Source organism: Nicotiana sylvestris, chromosome 10, assembly GCF_000393655.2.
Source record: "Nicotiana sylvestris chromosome 10, ASM39365v2, whole genome shotgun sequence".
Lineage (NCBI taxonomy): Eukaryota > Viridiplantae > Streptophyta > Magnoliopsida > Solanales > Solanaceae > Nicotiana > Nicotiana sylvestris.
Genome location: NC_091066.1, coordinates 155,341,174 through 155,360,802, shown reverse-complemented (window position 1 = coordinate 155,360,802; position 19,629 = coordinate 155,341,174). Strand labels below are relative to the sequence as shown.

General features: G+C 38.6%; 1 protein-coding gene across 2 annotated transcripts; it reads right to left on the bottom strand.

The window, feature by feature from the left end:
- Nucleotides 1–1,210: 1,210 nt before the first annotated feature.
- Nucleotides 1,211–17,365, bottom strand: LOC104236365 (uncharacterized). Of its 2 annotated transcripts, none has more exons than XM_070160100.1 (15): nucleotides 17,090–17,365; nucleotides 16,865–16,999; nucleotides 15,100–15,235; nucleotides 8,492–8,589; nucleotides 7,600–7,659; nucleotides 7,286–7,498; nucleotides 6,948–7,076; nucleotides 5,710–6,399; nucleotides 5,209–5,401; nucleotides 4,926–5,119; nucleotides 3,131–3,229; nucleotides 2,827–2,966; nucleotides 2,252–2,530; nucleotides 1,834–2,155; nucleotides 1,211–1,628 (listed from the first exon to the last, which is right to left on the bottom strand). In XM_070160100.1, exons 1-14 carry the CDS (start codon nucleotides 17,318–17,320, stop codon nucleotides 1,891–1,893), a joined length of 2,862 nt encoding a protein of 953 aa, XP_070016201.1. In that variant the 5' UTR covers nucleotides 17,321–17,365; the 3' UTR covers nucleotides 1,211–1,628; nucleotides 1,834–1,890. The 2 variants fall into 2 exon arrangements, with proteins under 2 accessions (XP_070016201.1, XP_070016202.1); XM_070160101.1 differs by having other exon boundaries at nucleotides 8,492–8,571.
- Nucleotides 17,366–19,629: the final 2,264 nt, after the last annotated feature.

The following is a 19,629-nucleotide window of genomic DNA, read 5'->3' as shown; positions in this document are numbered from 1 at the left end:
TCCTCTTAATCTGGTCATCTCCCATCAAAACTTTGTCGTCGTCATCTTTTATGCACCTCACTTGGTCCAGATCTCGAGTTGTCCTCTCTTTCGCCTTAGCGAGTCGGAATAACTTCTTCTCCCCGCCTTTGTTCCTTAGTTCCTCATACAGACGAGCAAAAGATGTCGTCTTAGCCTCCATCACTGCCATCTTTGCCTCCTTCCTAGCTACCTTATACCTTTGACTGTTCTCTCTCTTCTCCTCCTCGTCAGTGCTCCCTACTAACCGCAGGTAAGCCACCTTCTTTGCTTCCACTTTACCTTGGACAACTGCATTCCACCACCAATCTCCTTTGTGGCCACCATTGTGGCCCGTAGATATCCCTAACACCTCTCTCACCGCCTTTCTTATACAGTCCGCTGTCGTCGACCACATTGTGTTTGCGTCCCCACTACTTCTCCAAGCTCCCATTGCCGATAACCTTCCTTCCAACTCCTTAGCTTTATCCTTAGTTAAGGCGCCCCACCTAATCCTGGGGCGTCCTTGTACTGACCTCTTCTTCCTCCTTATCCTAATACAAATGTCCATCACCAAAAGCCTATGCTGCGTTGAGAGGGTCTCACCTGGGATAACCTTGCAGTCCTCGCACAACCTTCTGTCGCATCTCCTGAGGAGGAGATAGTCAATCTGAGTCTTCGCCACCGAACTTTGGTAAGTAACCAAATGTTCATCCCGCTTCGTAAAACTCGAGTTCGCAATGACTAGATCGAAAGCCTTGGCAAAGTCCAACAGCGCAATGCCCCCTCCGTTCCGCTCTCCGAAACCAAAGCCGCCATGCACCTCAGTGTACCCACCTGCAGATGACCCAATATGACCATTGAAATCTCCTCCTATGAATAACCTCTCAGAAGGCGGTATACTACGAACAATCTCATCCAACCCCTCCCAAAAGCGCCTCTTAATATCCTCATCCAAGCCTGCTTGCGGTGCGTGTCCAACTAACCTGTAGTTATCATAGTTAAATCTAAATCAACGGAACTGCTTGTCCAACTTTAACCATTTTGTTGGATTTGCAACAGCTGAAGTTGTTTACTTACGAGGAATATTAGTACCACTTTACCAGAATTTTAACTGATCTGATACTACTTCAATGGTTAAATTAACTAGCTATGGTCGCGAAGGGCTAACACATGCAAGAATCTCTGATCCATGAATAACAGGTGGTGGCCGTTGGACAATGACGAAAATGGTTTTAACACTAATGAACTGATACTTTCTTCTGTTAGATGTAAATAACAAATACAACATGAAACAAGTAACAACGCACATCTGTCCGAGGAACATAACGCGCATCAATCCGAGGAACATAGTTATCCCTTCTTACAACTCAACATTATATTCGCCTATTGAGGTGGACAAAACTGATACTCAGCTATAAGACATAAAAACAAAATTTGAGAGCTCTTCCACTTCACAGCTAGAGCCTATGATACGACCAAATACAGCAACTAATTTCAGTGGCATCACTATGGCACAGTTGGAGGGAAAGACAGAAGACGCATATTGTAACCACATGAATCCAACATTCAGAGCACGCAATAGTTTGTTCAATCCCTCTGTACGTCCAACATTCTGCATCTTCCTTGCCCTGGAATAATGAAGGAGCAAACATTCAACATTTTGTATCATTAACAGTTCTAACACTGATGTGTAGCATTATGGGTTGTTCATTAGTATCTACATCTACTACATATGACGACCACATTTGGTTCAGATAGTTGAACATGACAAACACATGGAAAATAATTGATTATATATTCACTGTCAATGCAACATAAAGAATGAAACCTTACCAAAAACCAGGAAGCATTTGACAATAAGATTTTCCAAGTGACAAACAAAAGCTAAATTCATCTTCTTCTCTTCCGGCCCTTTCCCAATTGCCCTGATTTAAATGCATGCTCTTGTTCTTGAAGAAAAGCAAGATTTTTCCCATGTTTCTCAGCCTTTTCTGCGGCTAGTAGGGCCTTTTCTCTTTCCTTCGCCTCGGCCAAGAACCTATTATCCTTTACCAGTTCACGTGCAGCACCTTTAGCTTCCTGTTTCAGACGTTTCTTCAACTTTTTCATTTCAGCACGCTCACGATCTGGATCATAATCTCTACCCTTGACAAAGCTGTAGAAGTAGATGATCAGAAGATGATTAAGCTCAATAGGAAACAAACAATTTGATTCGTTTAATTTAAGATAATGCAGTAAGAAAGCATATTACTTCTCCTCAAATTTCGGATTAAGCATCCTGATGGGCACAGGTTTTTTCTTCCGCATTTTCAGAGGTTGACGCAGCATGTGATGTTCCTGAGCCTTCGTATCAATTAATTGGGAAACATCCTTGATCTTCTCCCTTAATGCATCTGGAATATGATTTTCTCCAGCCAATTTGCATAATAATTTTGAAATTGGCATGAAAATCTCAGGAAAAGAAATAAGTTCCTTATATACATTTACAAATCCTTGCAGGGTTTCCAGAACTGTTACAAGCATGCTGGTCCTGTATGAGAAACCATATAATCGCATCAAGTTCTAGGTTCCCAGAAAAGCAAATTAGGTGTAGAATTTCAAGCAGAGATACTTGTTATGTTAACCAGCTGATTGACAATCATAATATTAGGATATTGAAAGTTAGAATAACAAACCACATCTTGAATGGACCTAGACAGAGACTTATTGAACATATTTCTAATTTGTTCAAGTATCTTAACATAGAGCCATATTTAACAATTTAAAGAACTTTGGGATTCCTCTAATAGATTTGTCCATATGCATGTCAATAGAACGCTAACTAACCTGTAGTTATCAGAGTGGAAATACTGAGAGTCCTCTGGTAAGTCCATCAGCATAAGAAAATCTAAAGAATCCATCTCCACTTTGCTACTGCGTATACAAAGCAAAGGCCCAAGCTCTTTGATCTCCATAAGGTTATCCAACTGCAGCACAAGAACATGCCTGTCAATTCACAAGTGGAAGGAAGCAACCAAAATACATCCCAATGACAATAGAAAGTATTTGCAAAATAAGACAAGGGCGATGATTAACAGCTTCAAGAATTAGATTAGCAAGAAGAACATCATAAGCTTCAGCCAAGCCAAACCTGAGAATTAGACCGCTGCTTTCTGTCTAAAGCTGCCATCAGCAAAGTTTGAATAAATACTATAGCCTCCGAACAAAACTTCTGAGATTGTTTAATTACCTGCAGGGCAAGATGTTGATATCCATAAGCTTGGAGAACTAAGTTCATATGATCATTCTGTATTTAACACCATCAACCAGGAAGAATGTTCTTGAGAATAAACGAAATAAAAACCAAAAGTTAATCCCAAAATGTGTGTTCCTACGATCAACCGATCTTTAATTTTCACGTGCTGTTTGACCCGCAGTTGAGGATAAATCACACATAGCTACCCTAACCAACTTGAGTCGAGAGCAATCACTCGTAGGTGCAAGGGGGATGACTAGCTGGCTATTGTGAATAATCTGGTTCCATAAACCTGAAAAAGTCCTAAGCACTACTTGAACCTTAATGTTGAGTGAATTTAGCAAGATACTCCCTCTATTCCAATTTGTTGACTGTGTTTGACCGAACATAAAATCTAAGGAAGAAACAAAGAGTTTTGATAATAAGCTAAATATACAAAAAATTACACATAGTACCAAGTTAAAGTATTAGTTTTCATTTCCAGTGGAGACTGCAACAAAGTCGTACCAATGACAAGATGAGAATGTTTAAGTTAACTACTTCCGAAATATAAAACGGTGCAATCTTTTTGGAACAGACAACAAAAGTAATAACAGATAGGGAACAAGGGAGTATGAGACAGTTGGCTTCGCTCAGCTCATTGGATAAATTGGTGATCATTTGGATACGTGAGGCACTTCTATATCACTACCTGGGTACCTAGCTTCTAACTTGCCCAGGCGCATTGGTGTCAAAACTAAATGATATGGGAATAAGTTCTTCATATGAAATCTTTAAACCTGCAAAGAACTAAAGAGACTGAATTGCGAGGTTCTAAATAACAGCATTCTGACATTACCTATGTGCAAGGAAAGGTGAAATTTAAGACCGTCTACTAAATATCCTGTTAAAAAAAGACTAACAAATAAAAAATCTGAGATTGACACCTAAAAATTTAAGGTGACAATTTTTTGAAGCCTTTTTTTATTTCTTTGATGAGGTAAATTTGTATACATGTAACAGCCTCAAGTGTATGCAGACATGTACAAGAGGTACAGAAGTAGCTCTTACAGATTGTGAAGAGAACTAATAAAGTTTCTGAAGCCTTTTACACCTTAAACAAGCAAAGCTAGGGTATGAATTCATATTTCAAGCATGAGAAACACCGCGTTTGTATACCAAAATTTTTAGAAGATCACAAATGAAACTAATAAGAGATATACAAGCAAATGAGCAAGATATTGAATATGTTTGCAATTAAAGTCGTGACTTAAAAAGCAACTAGCTCTCTAAGGAACCACTGCTCTCACACTGGACTAAAATGATGTATTAAATACAAAACTAGGCAGAGGAACAGGGAATTTATTCATCAAAAAACTAAGCAGGAAGAGGGAGAAACAAAGGAGATAACTATAAATAGTTTCAAAGATAGATGAACTGACGAAATTAGACCAAGGAGGGTAAGTTGCAGAAGTTTACTATGGCACACATACTATTAATAAAGTAAGAAGATATATACTAGGCTGAGACAGTACACTACACATCCAGAAGTCTAGATGCTGCTTTGATTAAGATGAAGATGATACGGGCGGAAACAATATGTGCTCTGATGGCACAGAATACTTTACCAAACAAAATTCCAGCGCTCGTAATTTAAACAAATGATCAATTTCAGCGCATGGGAGATAAATGAAACATGGTATCCACTTACACTTAGCAGCAAAGAGCACAAGAAGGAAGCAATTGCAATATCTCTTCCACAAATGATGGGACACCGCATAAGGTATTCACACATCAGTAGTATAGCAGGAGTCATGACACAATGGCGAAAATCAGAGCATGGAAATATCATGGACCAAAGCCTCAACAGAAAGATGGTCTTCAAAGATGGCCAACTGCTTTTTCCTATGAGGATGGACGAAATGAATTAAACACAAGAAGTAAAGCCAAGGAATAAGAACAATTAAAGAAACAAACAGGTTATCAAAGCCAACCTGTATTCTTAAGATCTTCACAAAATTGTGCCCTTGTCCTTTGTAGCCTTTGGCGAGCACATATAGCTGCAAAGTATGGAGTCGCTGCACTCATCTCCATCAGCGGCTTTACAAGCAAATTTAATAGCTTGAAATTCAATGGCTTCTTATTTGCCAACACAGCGAAATATTGCAGCAATACCCCGTAAAAAACCTGACGAAAGAAACAAGCTACTTATAAAGCAATTGAGGTAGCAAAGACTTACCCACCAAAAATGACTTATCTAGTTCACACTACCCATAACCTTATCATCTAACAACAAAACATGCATTTTCGATCAGCATGCAGATATATTCACATGAACATTCATTCATTATATTTTCATGGGTAATGGTAAATACAGTTAAATGGTGAATACTCTTAAAAATTCAAGGCAAAACTTCATACCATTTGTTCACACAAAGGAGAAGGAAGAAAGTCATCAATCTTAAAGAAATTACAGTGAGAACAGAGTATCATACTTGCATTTTCTTTTTATTCTCTGCTGCGACAGTTATTGCATTGAATGCACGAATTCTCCTAATTGCTTCAATAACTTGATCATCAGAACAATTGTCTATCAATGAAGTAAACTCCTCAAGGGTTTTGGGGGCTTCAATTGTATAGGGAAGTTCGTTTTGTCGATGCTTCACAGTCACTTTTTCTTTTTCGGTTTGTGAAGTGCCAACTTGTTTCCCCTTGATGAATACCTCCTTATGGTCCTTTATTTTCACCACCTTTTTAGCATCATCACCAAAACCTTCGTCATCATCCTCTAGCTCAGTATCAATAATATCATCGTCACTTTGCTCCCAGTCCTTAATAGTCTGTGTCTTTCCTTGCTCTTCATCATACTCGTCGCTTCCTTCTTCTTCCCCATCATCATTTCCTTCATCTTCCCCATCGTCACTTCCTTCATCCTCACCATCGTCCTCCTCTCTCTCTGAATCCCCAGTAGAAGCAGCATCTTCACTCTCAAGTTCACTTTCTTTCCTTCTCAAAATTTCGCCAATCCAACCCAACTTAGTTCTAGGCAGCTCCTCAAGATCGTCCCCAAGATCATCGCCAGATACAGTTCTTGGGTCTTTAACCAATTTACGGTTATCATCAGATGCATTTCCATCTTCATCACTCCCATCATCAGCAGCAGCCATTCTCTTCTGACGTTCTTGCTGAAAAATGAAAAGGCTTTGATTAGAAAATATCTACTATACCCAAAACATAAATGCTCCTTATCCTACCAAAACGATGCCAATCGTAATAGTGTTAGATCTTTGAAATAATAATCCAGCTAAATTTCCTTGCTAAGGGAATTTATTGTGTTTTAGAACATTACCATGCGAAAGTGCTCAAAAAAAGCAATCACTACTAATACACAGTAGCCAGTTTCCTGATGAAGGCATTAAAGAACACTCATGATGATGCAAGAACATCAACCACCCAGCAGAAACAATGAAGTCATACATTACAACCACTTGAAACTTGAAAGCACATACGGATAATATTAAAGCAGCTATGTTTAAATTAATCAATAGAAACAGGATCCTCAATCCTCAAAAGAAAACACTGTCAAAGGGACTTGAGTTGGTCTAGAAAATAATTGTGCAACTTTACTAATAGAAATGCCACCACTTTCTCCATCATGCACCAAATACTGTCATTTGTAATGCATGGTATAAAGAGACACAAGGAGCTCTTGATTCTGTCATAGCAGTCATACCTCCAACAATTCCAGCCGTTCTTTCTCCTCCTGCGCAATTTCCTCAGGAGTCTTTGTCCGGTCTGATGGGCGAGCACGCATATCCAGTGCCATCTCACTAACAAGCATCTCATAAGTGTCAGGCTTTTCCTGAAGCAAATTAGGAATCTAAAGTGGTCAACATAGACAAATCTAATATAATCAAAAGAAAGATTATTGGTAATTTGTTCATGGATGATGCACTAGAAACCTAAAAGAGATGGTGAACAAAAGACAGGCACATGAAAGGAGGAAAGACTAGGATGCTCGGTATCCATCAGGAATGTATCCGGCAATTGGGAAAAAACCCCCACTTATACCTTCCCAATAGATGCTTTTCTGGGAACATCAGCTACCTCATCTTTCTTCACATTACCAACTGAAATGTTCTTGTTCACAAGAGCCTTCAGAGCATTTATCTTGTCTGGTTGGGTCAGTGACAGTAAGGCTTTCGACTCCACTAGCGATGTAAAATCTTTGTCCAATTGTTCAGTTAATGCATCATTTTCTTCTCTGTCCTTTGCTTTTTGGGCCTAACAATGTAGGAAAAACAAAAGAATTGTCAAACATATGGCAAGTAAACAAACCATTCTCTTATCAGATTGCAACAATAAGACATTAAACAATGACAAACCTTAAGGAATTTACTCTTTTGAATAATTTCTTCCATCACTTCTTTCTTGGTTTTCTGCCTCTGTAATAAGATGGTACACCAAATCAGGAGCAGAACGACATATGGGTTGCAAATAACAACAAAGAGAATCTTTCGAGACATGTTTGTGAACTATGGATTATCATCCCACACAAAATGATGTATGCTCCCAGTAAGAAAGTAAGAACCTGTTTCTTTTGATAACAGTCTTTATTTTTATCTCTTTCAGACCCAGGTTTTTACCGGCAGCCACTAAAATCAGTGTTCTCATATGTAATTGTACTGTTACCCATGTGTAAATGACATCTTATCAGAAATAAAAGCTAGTTCAGTATCATCAGTCAAAGCATACGACCGCCCCATGACAGCTTAGGTGGAGCACAACGATTTTTTTTTTTTTGATAAGTAAAGAATTTCATTGATGAAATTGCACCAAGCTGGTGCTGTCTGTACTCTGTACAGCCAAAAGAATATCTCTGTCTCTATACACCTTTCATACCTTTTACAATTGTAGGGTACTGTGAAGATCTAGTAATGCATCAATAACATGTACATTAAGCAACTTTCACCAAAAACCGAAAAGATATACACGCTTATATTTGATCTTATTTGTAGATGCAGCCCTTCCTTCAAAGCATATTCGCTTTTTTTCTTTTCGTACAACCCAAGAAAAGCATGGAGCATCAGTTTAAGTTACAAGGTGAAATCATGCCACATTAGTCAGTGTAACAATTAAGTAAGCTCTTTATCATAGTAGAGGCCTAGAGGGAGAAGGATATCCGCTATTTCATTTGTTAGCAGCTTGATAGAGTGAACTCCAAAATAGAGCAGGGGATATGCATCAAGAGGAGGTGAAAATGAGGAAGCATCTAACATTTTCCTCTGCTTCCACTGGACCTGCTAGGGCATTCTGAGATCCATGAGAGTTAAGGTGTCCCAAGATAGCTGACTTATCTGCACAGAAACAGACAGCTGTTATGAGGTAAGCAGATCATACAAGATCGATTTAAGATGCCAGATAGCAGAAAATCCAAGGTGAACATTACCACCTTCACTGTAAACAAGATATTGATAAAGATTGAATCCTATCATGATTGTAATCCTCTAGCTGGCAGCCAGACTAGGTTTAAGATAATGGTTTTTCTTCATAGGTTTTTCTCATTTTATTTTATTTTTTGAATGGATATATCTTCTATAAAAAAAGTCCAGGAAGAAGCTAGTCTAAGTCTCCAAGAGCATCAAGACCATTGAAAACTTTCTCCTTTGCCCCAAATGTGTGTTACTATACAAGGACTTCATAGTTTTTTTAGAAGGTAAATAATTTATCATATAACGGAAAAATCTCCAGTAAGCAAACAGTATATAAGAAGTTAGAGAATCTACAACATATGAACAATACCAATTCTTCTACACAAACTGGAACCTCAATGGTGCACCAAACGACACTAGGAATGAGAAGCTATTCCTCAAATATACATAGTCGTTCTCCACCCCATCAAAAGCTCATGGTTTCTTTCAAATGTACATAGACTTAAGACTGTTATGCAGTAACTGCCAAAAAAAGGAGGGTCAACTGACAATAAAAGAAAAATAGGTATCTTTACCATTCAGGATACAGAGTAGGCCAAACTAAATAAATATACAGTAAAGCTATCCTACCCTGACTCAAAAAGTGAAAAGGTACTCCATTGAACCAATGAAAGTGACCAACTTTCTTGATCTATCCCGAAAAGCTCAGCACATGTTTTAGAATAAAAATGTTTTCTCCCTCTACAAGTTCAAAGTATTCTTATTTATATGATTTCAAATTCAACGTGACATCTTGGCAACAAATTACTCCCTTTTTTGACATATTAAACTAGTACCATTCTAAACATTTCTCTACCAAACGCAATATACTTAACTATTCGAGCAGTTAACTCATAAATACATGTCATAGCAGGTCATTTTTTGGATGGAGAGAGTAATTCTTTTCATTATAATTTAGAAATACCACATGTAGCAACAACAAGAAGTTCACAAGACCGAGAACGAACCAAAAACAAAGGAAACTCAAAATCATCATCTAATATTTCATACTAACATTCCTCTCTTCACTTGAAATGAAAATGAATTGTTGTTCTTCCATTCTTTATGTTGTAATAAGATTCTGAGAAAGGGAAAAGGCCAGTTTTCACCTCCATCTTTCGAGATGTGCAGCTCTAAGGTTCTTTACTCAATGCATGGCAGGCTTACAACCTTTAGGACAGCAAAATGGTTTATTGACCATCTTCTATTCACAATGGAATTGAAGAAATAGAAAACACAAAAATAGTGATAGTACTTCTTAACACTTGCCCAAGGAGCAAGTAGGAAAAAAAACTGAAAACGGCACAATTTGCTCCCTCCAATAATAGAGCCCTTTAGACCTTATGACATGATAACAATTCTAGAGCAGCTCCTCTTTTACAAAGGAAACAAAATGGAAAGCTTATCATCATATCAAATGGAAAAACTGGCTAAGGGCTTTAAAACTAATCAAAGAAGAATCATATAACACATATCCAATGATTAAGGACTTCTGTGCCTCACTTATCATATCATATTTTCCTTCTCCACTTATTTGTAACTGTTTCTTTCCTGTTTTTTGGGATAAGGTATGGTAAATAGTCACTGTTCCATTTTTTCCTGTACCTAAAAGTTCAAATTCCAATCAGAATTGCTTTTCATTTATCTAGTACTCAACCTATCAGTTTGTCATAGCTATGAACAAGCATACGTGACAGTACATGCAGCACAAGTTTTATAGTACAATTCAGTATATCATTTCTTCATTTTTCATAATCCACCAAACTAAAGAGGAGAAATGGTGGATACGGCTGATATATTTCAGTAATATCTTTTGGTTGCGAAAATTGTCCAGTGTCAACTGAAAGGAAGGGAACTTCCCATCATTAGCATGGCAAAAAAATTCTAGAGAATGCTAATGATCGCACTACAGTTGTGTTCTAGTGCTATTTCAGGGTGGAACCAAAATGGGATTGCCCAACTGATAAATACAGCTGAATGTCACATCAATGGGACCGAACTTGTGCGCTCCGTTGCTCAATTTTTGAAGTCACTTATCAGATTTACGAATATCTGTATATGTTCCTGCAGAATTTGATAAAGTGCCAATATGTGCCGGATTTGCTGCAACTCTCCGACATGAGGGGAAAAGGTTGGTCTTTACATTGCATCTTGAAGTAATTGACTTGATGCACCTCGTGCTCATTAGACCTCTAGACTATCTACTACTCCCTCTGTTCCCATTTTGTCTGACACTCTTTCCTTTTAGTCGGTCCAAAAAAGAATGACGCCTTTCGATATTTAACAATTTAACTTTAAAATTCTCATTTTATCCTTATGTAATGATTTATATCCACAAAATTTCTATGGCTTGTTTTAGACGACAAGTTTCAAAATCTTTCTTTCATTCTTAAACTCCCTGCTCAGTCAAACATCATCACATAAGAACAAAGGGAGTATTAAATTAATAAAACACAAATTTTAGGATGGCTACAATGATACCCTAACATACAACAGATTAAAAGTTCTCCGCACCTGAAAAGTAAATAATCAAAGTCTTCTAGAAACAACAACAACAACAACAACGACCCAGTATAATCCCACAAGTGGGATCTGGGGAGGGTAATATGTACGCAGACCTTACTCCTACCCCGAAGGGTAGAGAGGCTGTTTCCAGGAGACCCTCGGCTCAAAAGCAACAGGAGCCGATATATTAACACCATAAAAATGCATAATAAAATAACAGCAATACAAGAGATATGAAATACAGAATACGAAATACGAAAAAGATGGCTGGTATATTAAAACTAGCAGGTAAAGCCCTGCATCAATAGACGACCAATGACATTCTTAGTCTAACTCTTAACTGGCTAGTCTCACTCTATTGTGCTGTAGAAATATTCACAACTCTCCCCTAACCTACAACCTTAATACTCGGCCTCCATAATTCCCTGTCAAGGGCCATGTCCTCAGTAATCCTAAGTCGCGCCATGTCCTATCTGATCACCTCTCCCCAATACTTCTTAGGTCGTCCTCTACCTCTCCGCGTGCCCACTACAGCCAGTCGCTCACACCTCCTCACCGGTGCATCAGTGCTCCTCCTCTGAATGTGCCCGAACCATCTGAGTCTTACTTCCCGCATCTTGTCCTCCATGGGGGCCACGCCCACCTTCTCTCGAATATCTTCATTCCTAATCTTATCCATCCTTGTATGCCCGCACATCCACCTCAACATCCTCATCTCTGCTACTTTCATCTTCTGGATGTGTGAGTTCTTTACCGGCCAACATTCAGTTCCATATAACATGGCAGGCCTAACCACTGCTCTATAAAACTTACCTTTTAGTAACGGTGGCACTTTCTTGTCACACAAGACTCCCGACGCTAACCTCCACTTCATCCACCCCACCCCTATACGGTGTGTGACATCCTCGTCAATCTCCCCGATCCCCTGAATAACCGATCCAAGGTACTTGAAACTACCCCTCTTGGGAATGACTTGAGAGTCAAGCCTCACTTCAACTCCCGCTTCCGTCGGCTCAACTCCAAATTTGCACTCGAGGTATTCCGTCTTCGTCCTGCTCAACTTGAAACCTTTAGACTCAAGAGCATGTCTCCAAATCTCTAGCCTCTCGTTGACGCCGCCTCGTGTCTCGTCAATTAGAATAATGTCATCAGCAAATAGCATGCACCATGGCACCTCCCCTTGAATATGATGAGTCAGTGCATCCATCACCAGGGCAAATAGGAATGGGCTGAGCGCAGACCCTTGGTGCAACCCCATAATAACTGGAAAATGTTCAGAGTCGCCTCCTACTGTCCTAACCCGAGTCTTAGCTCCATCATACATGTCTTTAATCACCCTAATATAGTCAATCGGGACCCCTTTATCCTCTAAGCAGCTCCATAAGACCTCCCTAGGAACCCTATCGTACGCTTTCTCCATATCAATAAACACCATGTGAAGATCCTTCTTCCTATCCCTGTACTGTTCCACCATCCTCCTAATAAGGTGGATAGCTTCTGTGGTAGATCGCCCGGCATGAACCCGAACTGATTGTCTGAAATAGACACCGTCCTTCGCAATCTCATTTCTACCGCTCTCTCCCAAACTTTCATGGTATGACTTAGTAATTTGATGCTCCTATAGTTGTTACAGCTCTGGACATCACCTTTGTTCTTATACAACGGGACCATTGTACTCCACCTCCACTCTTCAGGCATCCTATTAGTCTTGAATATAACGCTAAACAATGCAGTAAGCCATTCCAAGCCTGCTCTACCCACACACCTCCACAGTTCAACCGGAATTTCGTCTGGCCCGGTAGCTCTGCCCCTTCTCATCTTACGCATTGCCTCCGTGACTTCATCGATCTCAATGTCCCTACAATTACTTAATTCATGGTGACTGTCGGCATTCCTCGATTCCCCAAGTATAATATCTTGATCCCCTTCTTCACTTAGAAGTTTATGAAAGTAGGTCTGTCACCTCCTCTTAATCTGGTCATCTCCCATCAAAACTTTGTCGTCGTCATCTTTTATGCACCTCACTTGGTCCAGATCTCGAGTTGTCCTCTCTTTCGCCTTAGCGAGTCGGAATAACTTCTTCTCCCCGCCTTTGTTCCTTAGTTCCTCATACAGACGAGCAAAAGATGTCGTCTTAGCCTCCGTCACTGCCATCTTTGCCTCCTTCCTAGCTACCTTATACCTTTGACTGTTCTCTCTCTTCTCCTCCTCGTCAGTGCTCCCTACTAACCGCAGGTAAGCCACCTTCTTTGCTTCCACTTTACCTTGGACAACTGCATTCCACCACCAATCTCCTTTGTGGCCACCATTGTGGCCCGTAGATATCCCTAACACCTCTCTCACCGCCTTTCTTATACAGTCCGCTGTCGTCGACCACATTGTGTTTGCGTCCCCACTACTTCTCCAAGCTCCCATTGCCGATAACCTTCCTTCCAACTCCTTAGCTTTATCCTTAGTTAAGGCGCCCCACCTAATCCTGGGGCGTCCTTGTACTGACCTCTTCTTCCTCCTTATCCTAATACAAATGTCCATCACCAAAAGCCTATGCTGCGTTGAGAGGGTCTCACCTGGGATAACCTTGCAGTCCTCGCACAACCTTCTGTCGCATCTCCTGAGGAGGAGATAGTCAATCTGAGTCTTCGCCACCGAACTTTGGTAAGTAACCAAATGTTCATCCCGCTTCGTAAAACTCGAGTTCGCAATGACTAGATCGAAAGCCTTGGCAAAGTCCAACAGCGCAATGCCCCCTCCATTCCGCTCTCCGAAACCAAAGCCGCCATGCACCTCAGTATACCCACCTGCAGATGACCCAATATGACCATTGAAATCTCCTCCTATGAATAACCTCTCAGAAGGCGGTATACTAGACTAATGACTATTAAGTTGGTGGTAGGTGAGGGTACTTTAAATGTCGTTAGCGCGTACGCACCGCAAGCAGGCTTGGATGAGGATATTAAGAGGCGCTTTTGGGAGGGGTTGGATGAGATTGTTCGTAGTATACCGCCTTCTGAGAGGTTATTCATAGGAGGAGATTTCAATGGTCATATTGGGTCATCTGCAGGTGGGTACACTGAGGTGCATGGCGGCTTTGGTTTCGGAGAGCGGAACGGAGGGGGCATTGCGCTGTTGGACTTTGCCAAGGCTTTCGATCTAGTCATTGCGAACTCGAGTTTTACGAAGCGGGATGAACATTTGGTTACTTACCAAAGTTCGGTGGCGAAGACTCAGATTGACTATCTCCTCCTCAGGAGATGCGACAGAAGGTTGTGCGAGGACTGCAAGGTTATCCCAGGTGAGACCCTCTAGAAAATTAAAAGTCTTTTTCTCTTTCACATTTAGGTACTTATCAAGAAAAAAAATCTTTCCATATTTAGGTAGTGTTAATTGGTTCTACTATTTTCAGTAACAATTCAGTTGGCTAAGAGGAGCGTATAGTGTATAAGAAATTCATTCTAAATGCAAATCTGCAAACCCTTCAAGATGCACAGAAAACTGGCTAGACCATTACATAGTTGTACCTAGTAAATCACATCTCCATATACCTACCTAGTATGGCATGAAACACTGCAACAGAAAGTATCGTGTGTGTTGATGTACTAGTCAATTAAAGGATTTCAATTCACAAGCAATTGACTTGGCTAAGAACCAATAATACCATCTAATCAAGGCAATTTGGGCTAAATAAACTATTTTAGATATAATGCTAGTGGCCCTGACCAGAAACAACTAATATGTGCATCTACTCATGAGCACGAGCACACACACATGTATGTATGTTCCATACAATTTTTTTTATATACATAGAAATGGGCAAAAGAAGGAAGTTGAAATCGTCAATATTGCAGGATAAATAAAAACTAAACTATTCGTCAGAGAGAGAAAAGCAACACTAAGAAGGGTGATTCTCACCATTTCTCCCATAATCCTCCTCATCCTCGTCAAATGGGATTTCTTCATCAAAATCATCCCTTCCCAATGAGGCACCGACGTTGAAGTCCTCCTCATCCTCATCTGACAGATTATACTTGTTTTTCTTCAACTTCACCTGCATATTAACAGCAACAGAAGTACAATAATTGTCAACAACAATAAGTAACAAATAATAAAAGAAAAGTACAACAACAGTACATTAGTATAAACATGCAATCATTTATCTCATACAAAAAGACATGAACTAACTACTCGCTCAATGCGCATTGAAATTCTAATGAATGCCCTTATTTAGCATCTTTAAGTTGAGCTTAGCCCCCTTCCTATCCTAAACCTCTAGAATCATAAGGAACATTTAATGGTTAATCTGGCAATTCTGACGAAATGAACTGGCAATGATCCATTCCTTTCCCATTCTTAGAATCCATACTTTTTCTATTATTATCTTCTTTGTTTGAAAATGGGTTTAATTGATTTGTATCGCTCCCTACTTTCAGACTTTCAATGGTTGGGTCCTCTGTGAGGGTTCGAGCCCTCTCCTTTGGATTATGTAAGTTGGGCGTATTCGAATATCCAAGAAACCAGCTGGTTAGGTTACAACTTTTAGTTCTAGTTTAAAGGAACTATTGTATTTTGAGGGAAAGTTCTCTACCTTGCTAGTGCTCTAATCTTCTATCTGTCTCCTCATTATTTAAATTTGTCAGGCTAAAAGAGCATATTTAACTAAATCTCAACAATGGCCACCGAAAGACCACTTCTTCAACATCATCTTTAGAAACGAGTTTTTTTTTTTTAAGATGGTGCCTGGGCCAGCTTGCGTGCACCTCAATTGTTCCATCCACCCAGTACCTGTTGCCTCCTATCAGTACAAGATATAGGTAACTCTGTCCACCAAAACTTAGGCAAATGGAAACAGTGTTATCAAAGGTGAAAAGCGCAGAAAAACTCTAAGGCCGGTTGGGGCTTTAAGCGCAAAGCGCAAATAAAGCGTGGGATTTAATGAAAGAAGGCGCAATTGGAGAAAAAGCAAAAATATGTATATGTAGTCCAAGACCAATAATTATAAGCATGAATAACAAATATATGGACAAAAAAATTGAAAAAAACATAAAGAAAAAGTGAAATATCAATTTTTCAGTGTCGCCTTTTCAGGATTACACTCATTGGTAAGGAAAAGTATGTCTTAGAGCCTTGATGGGACACTAAAGCGCCCACAAAGTGAGGCGAAGTGCTCAACATGTTTTAAGCTTGGCTTTAGGGCTTAAGCGTGCTTTAAGCGCGCCTTTGACAACACTGGATGGGAAGAAATCACCTAGTGCTATTTTCCTTCCATTGGAATTCGAACCTGAGTCTTCATGGCTCTCCTCCTACTTCATCGACGACTAGGTGACACCCTTGGTGCAGAAATGAGTTTGTACTATTTTCCCACATAAAAATCACTACTTTAAGCTAACAAGACAAATATCAATAATCTAAACCTAATAAAAGTCACTACTATATGCTAAACTTGATAAAAATCACTACACTATGCTAAACATGATAAAAAAACACTACTTTATGCTAAAAATCACTACATTATAGTAACATGATAAAAATCGCTACTTATGCTAAAAATCACTACATTATACTAGCATGATAAAAATCACTACTCTATGCTAAACAACATTAAAAATTTCACTAAACTATGCTAAACATGATTGTAAAAATCAAAACTTTGGCCATGAAGAGAACTTTTAAAGCTCACCTGTCTCTCACGCTGAGACCTCAAAATAGCTTTATCAAATTCACCAAGCCCTTCATCATTCTCTCCAATACGCTTATCAACAAAAATCGACGATTTTGCACTTTGCTCATACTCCTTCAACAGTGTCTTCTTCCTCTGTAATTAATTTCAGAATCACCAAAAACTGTTAATTAATTAATGAAAAATCAGTGAAACATGTTGCAATTTGCAGGGGAAAAAATTTACCTTTTCGATAGCAGAAGAACGAGCTTCACCAATACGGCGTTCTTCGCCTTTACGTTTTTTCCCGAGTATGTCGAATTTGCGACGTGACCAAATTGTTTCGAAAGGGTTTTCTTTTTTTGCCGCTGCTTTGTGTTTCATGTCTTTGAGTTTTGGCCCTGATTTGCTGCTCTTCTTATTCTTCTTCTTCTTTGATGAACTGTCATTTTTGTTAGCTTTTGCAGTTTTCGCCATTGTTGCTCTGCTAAAACCTCAGAGGAGGTGGTTACAAGGGTTTTGCAGCACAATTTCAGACAATTTTGAGCGCTATAACAGAAATATTATGGGCTTTGTTGGAGCCTCCAACTTGGAGCCTATATGTTTTTAGCCCACAATCCAAACAAGGCCCAAGACGTTCAGAGTTAAACGGGCCCAGTGCACACATATCCGCAAGGAGGACAGCTATTTAAGATATAGCCAAATATTAAAAAATAAAAGAAAATAAAAAGTAAGAATATGTTGGAGATTCCAGCCTAGACGAACTTAGTATGCAGTGAATTTTAATTTTGTATATACTTCTTCTAATAATTAAGAATTAAACTTGAGATCAAATAATTCCAATTTGTGAGGATGAAAGCCACTTTCTTGTTGATTCAATTACTAGGAATGAACGAAGTGGGAAAAGTCTAGTAAAGGCTTAGCCAAAATAATGACCTTTACAAAAATCCCAAATAGAAAAGAAAATATAGTTATGAGCTAATGTCAATTCATAATAACTAAAACAACCCACTAAAGTCAAACTAGTCATTAAAGGTTTTAAGAGTCCGAAACCTTTTTAATCATTTTTTTGAAAAAAAATATTTTTGTACTACTTTAAAAAAAAAAGTTACATAAATGAGTAAAATTACTGCGAATTACGTTAACGGAAATTTTGCCGTTAAAGTAATTCGCAGTATAGTACTGCATTTTACTTTTTAAAAAAAAAATGTAAATCGCAGTACTATACTGCGTTTTACTAAGATGCTGGGCACAGCTATATTTTATTAAAGCTGTTCGCAGTATTATACTGCGTTTTACTTAAAACGCAGTATAATACTGCGAACAGCTTCAATAAAATATAGCCCTTCTTCTTCCTTGGACCACTGAACCGAAGGATCTCAAAAACCTTCGATTCTGCTGGTCCCCCCCCCCCCCCCGTCAAAATTCAAAAAAAAAATGTGGGCCCCACCCGTCACCTAAAGAGCAAGGAGTGTAGGTCCCACATACAAGACAAGCTTTGGATTCCTTCTTTCGGGTGCAAAAATTCGATTTCAATCAAATTTAAAAAACTTAAATCGAGGTATTTCAATTTTGTTTATGTCGAAACTCGTATAGTACATGCATATTTGTATTGTTTAATGTGTTTCCATGTTAATTTGTGTTATGTTTGTGTTTAAATTTGTATCTTATTTATACCCGGATTGATTTATTAGCTTTGGTACAAAAAATTGTTAAAATTTGATAAATTATTTGTATTGTTAAAAAATTAATATTATTTATTTTGTTTGTTGTTCATATTTGTATTTTATGTTAGTTGTTTTTATATGTAATAGTGACCTTTTAGCGTAGTAAAATAAATAGTCTTTTAGCGTAGTAAAATATAGAGCCTGTTAGTGTTGTAAAATATAGAGTCTTTTAACGTAGAGTCTATGTAGTTTAAGTATGCAGTAACTGCAAACTCTATCCAATTATACTTTACAAAATTAATTATTTAATTATAACAATAAACTTACAAAAGCAAATTCCTATATGTTGTAAAATTAACTCAAATATCGAGCATGGAACTCATACATAATTATTCTGTCCAATTTTAAATATAATTAATTATTTAATTTATTAAGCTAGCACACACAATTCTAAAAATGTTAAAATTGACACGCATAATAATTAAGGATAACTCGGTGCTACCGAGCCTCAAAAATCGAGCCTGGAACCCATACATAATTATTCAGTCCAATTGTAAACATAATTAATTATTTAATTTATTAAGCTAGCACACACAATTGTAAAAATATTAAAATTGACACGAATAATAATTAAGGATAATTCGGTGCTATCGGCCTCAAAAAATGAGTCTGGAACCATACATAATTATTCGGTCCAATTGTAAACATAATTAATTATTTAATTTATTAAGCTAACAGACACAGTTCTAAAAATGTTGAAATTAACACGCATAATAATTAAGGATAACTCGGTGCTACCGGGCCTCAAATATCGAGCCTGGAACCCGTACATAATTATTCAGTCCAATTTTAAACATAATTAATTATTTAATTTATTAAGCTAACACACACAATTAATTTTGTTTAAATTATAGTAGACGACATGGACTTTCCTCCGCCTGCGCATCCTGGACCTGCCGAGGATCAGCTACTAGTGTTGCAGGGCGACCATAGGTCCTCATTTGTATGGGAGGGACAGCTATCGATGCAGCCTTTCCGCCCCAGGAGACCTGACGATTTATGGGAGTTCATCGGGGAGCATCCTTTCCATGCCCGCATAGTCGCGCGCCTACAGGCTAC

What these genes read in the sequence shown, in the direction of transcription:
- LOC104236365 (XM_070160100.1), bottom strand. Translation starts at nt 17,320, where the DNA reads ATGGCGAAAACTGCAAAAGCTAACAAAAATGACAGTTCATCAAAGAAG. An exon ending in AGCAGCGGTCTAATTCTCAG is followed by an intron (nt 2,967 to 3,130) that starts GTTTGGCTTGGC and finishes CTTGTGCTGCAG; the next exon opens with TTGGATAACCTTATGGAGAT. An exon ending in TTCCACTCTGATAACTACAG is followed by an intron (nt 2,531 to 2,826) that starts GTTAGTTAGCGT and finishes TTTCTCATACAG; the next exon opens with GACCAGCATGCTTGTAACAG.